Source organism: Colias philodice, chromosome 3 (genome assembly GCF_061535455.1).
Source record: "Colias philodice isolate Cphi_HAF_F1 chromosome 3, ilColPhil1 Martin Lab GWU primary, whole genome shotgun sequence".
Taxonomy (NCBI): Eukaryota; Metazoa; Arthropoda; class Insecta; order Lepidoptera; family Pieridae; genus Colias; species Colias philodice.
In genome coordinates, this window is record NC_143088.1 from 9,397,376 (window position 1) to 9,406,497 (window position 9,122).

The window sequence follows — 9,122 nt, forward strand, 5'->3', positions numbered from 1 at the left end:
TACCTAACCATACAAGCTCACAATTTTTACTCCTTAAAAATAATAGAATTATTTTTCACATACCAATGTCATAAATAACATTTTGCTTTGTTGTACGAATCGGTGTGGTTTTAAACTTGGGATGATTCGAAGGCTTTATCTTAAGAGGACGTCGCCATTTTTTTGCGAGAGCGAGTTTTTGGCCTCCTTCATATTGCAAACAGGTAAACTCTGAAAATATTTTATTGTATAGTGCTCTTACACCCATCGTAGAAATTACATTTAGAAATATTTTCATTGAATCCAAGCTATATGAGATAAAAGTCAAATCTCATAGTTACACATATCAAGACGTATAATGTGATAGGACATAATACTGCTTACTTATACACAAGTAAGCATCTTACGTTTTGCCTGATCATCACTGAGTTTTGAGATTGTAAAATGATTATTCGTATAGGCCGTGTTGGCGGCAAAATACAAGCACATTAAAAACAAATTGATGTAGACCATAACAGGTTGTATCTTGCTTATTAACATAAAATCGTTGATGAATCTTAATCAATATGGCCGAGATAATTATCTCTATCTACCATAGACAGTTCAAAATTGGGTTCAATCTTGTTTGCGTAATGAATATTCTGCACTGAATTAATAAGAAAATGTTACAAATGGTGATATGTAGGTATATTATTTCGTCAATCTTGATATTTACAACTTCTACACGTCTTTGAAATAAAGCTGATACTATAACATATATCATTAATCCATCAGGCCCCGGAATCACAGACACAATAGAAAATCTATTGTGTTGCGGTCGGATCTGGCCTCTCGGTGGTTGAGAGGCATGTAAAGTTGGAATTTTTATTTTCTCCATAACATTGGTCGATAATAACAAAGTGGGTATGATTAAGAAGCACCCGCAGCATAGTTAGTGACCGAAAACATATCTTACTAAACGAAGTTCGAATAATTCACAAAGGATAAAATCCTTATCACATCCTTACTACATTATGAGACCCTCAATATGTCACTGCTATGCACAGCGACTCTTTCAATTTTATACCACTAACTACGTGACCGCGGTGTTCATTGATCTCGACCACAGATCTCGACTCAGACAAATAGATTAAAGAAGTAAGAAATAAATTACGTGTTGCTTAATCAACATCCTCAAAAAAGAAATTGATATGCATAAATTAGTTAGATAAGTCTAATTTTTAACTCAAGCTCTAGATATGTTATCCAACAAGTAGGTATCAAACACAGGCACAGAACACAGGTATCCAACAGAGATCATGCAATATACCTTTTCCTACATAAATTATTATGAACGTATTCTGCTCATAATGATGTCAAACTTCAATGTTGTAATATGTCGACGCAATAATCAAAATAATGACAGTTCTCTAAATTTTAATAAACTTCTTATCAATTATATTCTTATTTATCAGTTAAATTCTAAATGGCTTCAACATCTTCAAGTGATGGTAATGATGACGAATGTTTATGTGGAGAATTCAACAACAATGCTACTCCTTGGGCCATGCATCCTTTGGTTTATTACACGCAAATGGTACGTTTTAAAATATTGAAACTCTCATTAAAACTAATAAACAATTAGAAATTAAATTAAAGTAGTGCTTACTGAAAGGAATGCATCTTCACTTGAACATTTGACCAAACTCTACAAATTATAGAATTTGGTCAAATAAAACTCTTAGATAAATTATAGTCCGGTCAAATATTGAAAAATTATATATTTGAGCAACTCATCAGTTGCTTTTTGAATGATCCTGTTAACAGGATTGGCTCAGGCTTAAATACTTCAATTAATTACGTTATAGAATCTTGATTTAAATAAAGTAAATCTTAATAATTTATTATTGTCTTCAGCCGTACCATCGAAACACGAGAAGCAGGGAAAGAAAAAAACGTAATCCTAATTGCTTTGTAAAAGCTTTTAGATGGTACACTCAGGTAAAGAAACACGTTTATTCTTAGCTCACAATATAATATAAGTGGAATTTTTGGAGATACATTACGTAAATTAAAAAAGTCTTAGTCGAATTCTAATAATATCGTAGATCTAAAAATAAGAAATAATTTAGTTTCGAGTTTTATTATCCTTGGAACTTGACTTATTTTTTTATTAATATTTATAGGCGTTCTCAGCTTTAAATGTGTCGTCAAGCTGAACAATTTTTATGAACTACATATATGAAATATTTTTATATGTGCCTACTATGACTATGGGGGATAAGTTTTTTCTTGTCTCTCTGAGTATATCTTGTTATTAGAATAGAATCTTCGATTCGTACCTCTAGGTACCCAATTTTAAGGTTTCGTGGGTACTATTTTTCTACAAGTTTTATTCTTTTGACTTCTTAATTTTATTAATTATTCCCCTGCGCATTTAAGGAGCGTAATCCGTGTCAAAAAACAAACTCGACAACAACAAATACACCAGATATCGGAGGATTCGCGACGTGGCTTGATGACAAATATACAGAATTTCTGAAAGAAAGTCGAGTCGCCCGCATGAAATATACCCTCCAGCAAACTTCGACGGTGGAAATGGACAAAGTTTCTAAGTATGTTGTTGATTTTTCGGACATTGTAAAAAGCTTTTCTCAAAAATCATGAATATTAAGTATAGTTTATCTCATTAAAAAAATGAATGCTTTTTAAATGCTGTTCCGTTATTGTATTAAATTTGATTGGTGATGATGATGTCCCAAGCCCCAATTTGATTATTAAATACATAAAATAAAATTATTTTCATGATGACAATCACTTCATACAGTGTCGTAGACGTACTCTTATTTTACTTATCTAGTGGCTAAATATTATATGAGTGAAATTGAAATTGAGGCTTGCAATTTGTTTTAGTTTTAATGCCTCCGACTCTTGTTCACCAAAGAAGTTTCGGGCGATAAAAAGGTAGGCTTTCTTATCAAATTTCTTGTTATGGGTTCGTATCAAATTTCTAATTATACAGAGTTTTTTAGTCCGCGGAAAAGACATCGTAAGCTTACAAACAGCAAAGACAATGGAGATATTCTCTTGAGGTAAGATGAAATTTAGAAATAAACGTAATTTGAAACTTTTATTATTCCCAAGTTATGTATAATAATATTTTATTTAACATTTTCAGATCTAACAAAAGCTTTGAATTTATTCTGCGGCCCAAAAATCTGTCACGCGCTGCTTCCGCAACGTGTCCAAGGTTCCTTTGAATTTTTTTACAACTTATTTTACGCTATACTCATTATATAATCTTTCTAATGTGTATTTTTATAGACAAGGGTCATGTTGCACGAATTCTACAGAAACAACAACGGACAAAAAAATAAAAACAAAATCTCAGAGTTTAACTAGCATTTTGGTTGAAAAAGAAGTGTATTCAATTCCATATGATGTAATGCATACTGATAAAGTAGTAAGTAAACAAATTTATTTGAAAAATATAAATAGGATTGTGATCCTGATCCTGTTTATTATTAGGTAAAACTTGTGTTCATGACGCTCGCTGAAACGTTAAAAACCTCAAGATGTATAATGGCTAAAACGCATTTGCACGCCTCATAAGCGAAGCGTTGAGGTGGGTACTACTGTCACTTCGCGCAAAACATCTGATTTTTTAGAATATTTCTGATTATTTATTATACGTTAAAGTTTCAATTGGCGAAGAATCATGCACAACAAAACGCAAATTAGCATTCGTATCGTATACCGTCGATAGAGTGAAACCTGCTGTCTCTAACATTGAAAGTATTCAGATAGGTATTTATTTAATACATATAGCATGTTTAATTAACTATGTTTTTGCAGTCCTGTAATGAAAACTGTTCAGTCAACCAGAAGAATAAACAAAAATGTAATGTATCGTGCCAATGTTCTGAAATAGTTGAAAAAGTCGATAGATCTATTCAATATCAATCAAATGCAAGACGTCAAAACTTTAAAGTTTTATGTGCTTGCATCAAAGAACCTCCACAAACTCAGGTAATATTTGCTAATTTTTAAATAGAATTGAGATTTGCTATTCATAAAAGTATGTATTTTGTACATTTTATTTCGTTCTCTAGTACTTATTTTTAATCTCAATATGCGACATGGTAGTGATTGGACGTATGTTATAGTAATAAATTAATTAAACATTCAGTTCGAAAATTTTATCAAAATTAGTCCTCTTTTAATAATAAAATCAAACACGGTCATAATATTCCAAGCCGTTTGTTTAAACTGCAATATTCTATTTATTCTTGTCTATTGAGTATTGATACAACGAATTTTATTTAAACGACAATCACTTACAAAATTATTTGTATTTGTAATAATAACCTCTTAACCTTTATATATTCTTCAGGTCAATACTGTAGAACAAAAATTATCAGTGTGTACATGTGCGAATGGAACACGAAAAGAACCTTCTACGTATTCAGAAAAATACTACGCAAGAAGTAAACCTGCATCGAAATGTGCCAATGATGGAACCCAAACATCTGATTATCCCATAAACTTTGTATGTAACACATTAATGAATTCAAATGCCTCTCAATTAACATAATATCTTGCTTGTTAATTAACATGTCTTCATAATACAGATTTTATTTACATATGATTCATTTACAGGTTACCACTCTTCAGAATCCACTGTTTATGAAAATAATATGCTCAGGAAAATAAAAAATACACGTAGTTTTTTTGAATAACATTTTAAATTAACTGTTTTGTAATTTAACGTTCATGTTTATGTACTTGTCTTTTTATGTAGTGTTTTATTCACATAATTTAAGAATGTCAAATGAAAATACGTATAATATACAAAAATACTTTAATAACAACTGGTCAGAGTCTTTTATTTACAATATCTTAATAGCTAACTTATTAGTTAGGTACTCCGTAAGAAGTAGCTGGTTTGTTTTGTGGTAAAAATGCAAAACTACTTCCAGAGCTGCTCGATTGACTTACTGATGGCACTCCATAATCAGATGAGGGGGCTGAGGGGCCTGATGGCGATGAAATGAGCTGCGATGATGAACTCTGACTAGATATGGATGTTGATGGTAAACGAGAGTTTTGTACAAAGGATGAGATTTCTATGCTAGGCTGAGCATTTCCTAGACTCACTCCTGATACCAAAGACAAATAACCCTTGTCTCTCGCCGTTGAATGTTCGTTATCCCTAATGATATTCTGTACTTGGCTAACTACATGTTCGTCGAGAGCTTCTCTATGTGTTTGTTGCTGCTGTGGGCTGTTGTACTGGGATAGATCAGCCTGATAGCTGTTTACCGGTCCATTATTTTGGGATACTTGAGCGTTGTTGTATTGGTTCAAATCCGCTTGGTAGCTGGACAAAGCAGATTGACTGGACTGTGACTGGAAGGGAATAATGGGCGCTGGAGCAGATGGTTGTTGATAAGAGTAACCGGATTGCTGTTGCTGCGGCTGAGGTTGGGAGATAATTGGGAGAGGTTGAGGCAAAGGACGAATTGGTTGTGGTGCTGGCTGCTGGTAGCTGTAGGATGGGAGTGGTTGAGGTTGTTGGTATGAATGTTGTGGATAAGAGATTGGTTGTTGGTAGCTTGGGAGAGGCTGTGGGTAAGAGATTTGTGGCTGTTGTACGATTGGGAGTGGTTGTGGTTGATGGTAAACTTGCTGAGGTGGGTTATAGATTTGCGGTAATTGTGGAACTCCGTACGATGTTTGGGGTTGTGGAAGCGGCTGGGGTTGTGGCCGAGGTTGCGAGATGAAAATGGGTTGAGGAGCGGGTTGGGGTAATACTTGAGGTTGTTGCACAAATACTGGTCTTGGGGCGGGCTGCTGTTGAACGAAAGCCGGTCCTATGTTCGGCTGCTGATAATTGTAACCATTGTTTGATTGCGTCTGTTGAATGAATTGCGGGGCCGGCTGGGGTTGTGGCCTTACGAAGACGGGGGCTGGTTGAGGCGCCGGTAAATTAAAAGATGGCGCTTGCGGCCCCGGTTGCGGGAGGTGGTAAGGTGCTTCGGCAGCAATGGTCGCGACCACTGACAATATTATTACCTGAAAAAAAAAATTTATTTGATATGACTTGCACTGCAATATTAAAACAACAAAATGTCTAATAGAAAAATTGTACACATTTTTTTCCATGTATAATTTATCATAATTAAGCAGATTTTTATTAATTTTACTAATTCGAAAATAAAACTATCACTGACTACAATTCACTAACACTTGACTTTTCTCATTAGGCCGCGAATCCAGTTTCGAGTTTGTTTACGACGAAAGTTGCTTCAACCTAAAGCTGTGTACACAATTTCACTTGACTACTCACCACTCTCATAGCTGATGGTGCTGGGGTCAGTGTGCAAGGAAAAAACAATCTGCTCTGTTATATAGCCACCACCACGCTCCTTCGGAGACCGCTACGTTACTATGATTGCAAAAATTGCGTTGGGCGAGTCATCTTTCGTTTTTCGATGTTAGAACTACGAGCCGCCGTATTGTTATTCTTTTCACTTAGATGCTGTTACTTTATTTGTAAATTATATTTCTGAAATATTTTACAAATCAATCCATAGCAGGTACCTGTAAATGGAATGTACACCGCGTGTACCTAGTCAAAAGGATTTTATAATTTTTTAACACAGTTATTGAAGAAAATATTTTTAGTCAATGAAAACAAATTCCGCGTAGAACGTCTACATGAAATTATGTAATACATTATACACATAATAGGTATGTTAAAATAAATCTTCCTAAGGTGTATATACATTACTAGCTGTCCTCCCCTGGCTTCGCCCGCCTTGTCTAAAACTTAACAAATTATATAGTTAATCCTTCCTCTTGAACCTCTCGATCTATTAAACAACACATCAAAATCCGTTGCGCAGTTTTGAAGATAATGATTTGATTCCTTATCTATTAATTAACTTGCTAGAGACCACGTTTTATACTATGTAGTGATGATACCTTGATTTCTCGTATATTTACTGCAGTACAAAATAATTTATTGTACTCTGAATACTATCTAGACTAATTTATTAAAGAATTCTGAAATCCTTCATTGATCACAATATTTACGATGAAAAAAAAATTAATTGCATTACATCAAATTATATTCAGAAGAGTACATAATACTGGAAAGGTGTGATAATACAATGTAAACATCACATGTTTGCACGCTCTTAAAACCCACGCTGCTAAATCCGAAAAAAGAAGAATTCATATTTCAAATCAATGCATAAGTGATGTTGTTTTAAGAGATTTCATTAATCACGAATTGATTATTTTGTACATTCATCGTATAGATGATAAAGTTTTATAATTGACTAGATTTCCGCCAGCGGCTTCGCCCGCGTTTTCAAAGGAAAACCCGCATAGTTCCCGTTCCCGTGGGATTTCCGGGATAAAACCTATCCTATGTGTTACCCCAAGTTACCCTCTATATGTGTGCTAAATTTCATTGTAATCAGTTCAGTAGTTTTTACGTGAAAGAGTAACAAACATCCATACATCCATAGTTACAAACTTTCGCCTTTATAATAAGATATTATATAAGAGGAGTATATCCAGAGTGCTGGATTATAGCATGAACCGTCACAGGATGCCTGTGTCCTTGCTGCAGGATCAAATATAAGCTGATGATGAAGATAATTCGTTTTGGTACAGTAATGAAACAAGATATATAGATATAAAATATATTTGCTCTACATTCTATCTCCTATTAAACATACCTACACTATAAAACACATGCATAGAAAAGCAAGATCATAACGATTGCTAGACCAGCAGGCACTTGACCGCTCAACCTAAATGCAGGCCCACTCTATAGTGCGTAATTTAAACAGTAAATGAGCCAAATACTCCGCGGAGTAGCCAAAGTTCCTAAATTAGGTATGAGAACTTCAAAATATATTTAAAGTAAACAACTCTACAAATTAAGAACCTCTGTAATTTTTGACAACGTCGTTTTTAATGCTGTAATATAATCAAGTAGGTAGACACTCATCTGAAAATGGTAAATATTGGCTAGATTTTATTTCAAAATTACGTATAGATAATTTGAATAGCAATAGAATCGACAAGTTCATTAGTGTGTGTAAATATTAAACCAAAATTCTCACTATTAAGATGACCTTATTGGTTCATAAAGTACTTAGTCATAATTTTGTAATATGATGATAACTAAAGCAGTCAAAAGATTTGCTCAACACACGGTGATATCAATTAAACGAAGGTGAACACTTCATGCGCGACATTTGCTTTTCACCATGAACTGTTAAGTGTACAAAAGAAGACAGTATCAAGTTATCTGCTTATAATAAAACAAACAGAGAATGTATTGACCTTGAAAGCAACTCAGTTTATTTGATCAATGAGTTTGTCAATCCTCTAGTAATTACGAAAGCGTATACGGTTGCTACCGTACCGTTTTACGTTTTCGTAAAAAATCTTAAGTTTAGCGTAGCCCAGTTGGATTAGGATAAATAATGAGGTAAGGGCTCTTTCAATTTATGCGTTTCGTATCGGACCGCTACAGTGCCGAAGAGGTGCGTTTGTTGTACGGCGCACGGCCGGTCGTTTGTTTTCATACAAAATGCACGGTACGGCAACAGCGCGGCGTCCGTACCGCGAACGCTCGACAGCAGGACGGCAACGTCGCAAGTCCCATAGGGATGTCGGAAATGCAATAATGTATCGATATATATCGTATCGATGTCTTTTGAAAATATCAATATCGATATATCGGTATGATTTGACAGAGAATATGTGTGCTCTAAAAATTATTTTTTTGGTCTAATCTAATTCAATCATCTTACATTTCTACGGGTACTCCAGTACAGAAATACGCGCGTTTTGAGGTTATAATATATCAGTCAGTCGTGTTAATAATACGTTTTTGTTGATTTTTTTGTTTGGTGTTTTTCAACAAGAACACTAGTCATGTTTCTTCGTCTAGAGTCCATGGCTTAACTGGTGTCAAATAAATTTAAAACAGCACTAGCATACAAACGCACCGCAGTCAGATACGCTTTCAATTTAAGCGTTTGGTAACGGACTGCTACCGTACTGCAATGGCACGGCAGCGGGTTATAACTAGCGGCACGGAAAACGTGCGGCAGCGGTCCGATACAAAACGCATAAAT

At 34.5% G+C, this 9,122-nt stretch overlaps 2 protein-coding genes across 2 annotated transcripts; one reads left to right on the forward strand and one right to left on the reverse strand.

Annotated features, from left to right (window-relative positions):
• Nucleotides 1-1,368: 1,368 nt before the first annotated feature.
• On the forward strand, nt 1,369-4,708 carry LOC149489910 (uncharacterized). The gene is made up of 9 exons (XM_089715086.1): nt 1,369-1,555; nt 1,876-1,959; nt 2,401-2,573; nt 2,991-3,050; nt 3,137-3,208; nt 3,283-3,421; nt 3,814-3,987; nt 4,352-4,507; nt 4,618-4,708. Exons 1-9 carry the CDS (start codon nt 1,445-1,447, stop codon nt 4,669-4,671), a joined length of 1,023 nt encoding a protein of 340 aa, XP_089571212.1. The 5' UTR covers nt 1,369-1,444; the 3' UTR covers nt 4,672-4,708.
• A 94-nt stretch (nt 4,709-4,802) lies between these two features.
• LOC149489911 (uncharacterized) lies at nt 4,803-6,375 on the reverse strand. Its single transcript, XM_089714692.1, has 2 exons — nt 6,308-6,375; nt 4,803-6,033 (listed from the first exon to the last, which is right to left on the reverse strand). The coding sequence occupies exons 1-2, from the start codon at nt 6,314-6,316 to the stop codon at nt 4,873-4,875; spliced, it is 1,170 nt and encodes a 389-aa protein (XP_089570818.1). The 5' UTR covers nt 6,317-6,375; the 3' UTR covers nt 4,803-4,872.
• Nucleotides 6,376-9,122: the final 2,747 nt, after the last annotated feature.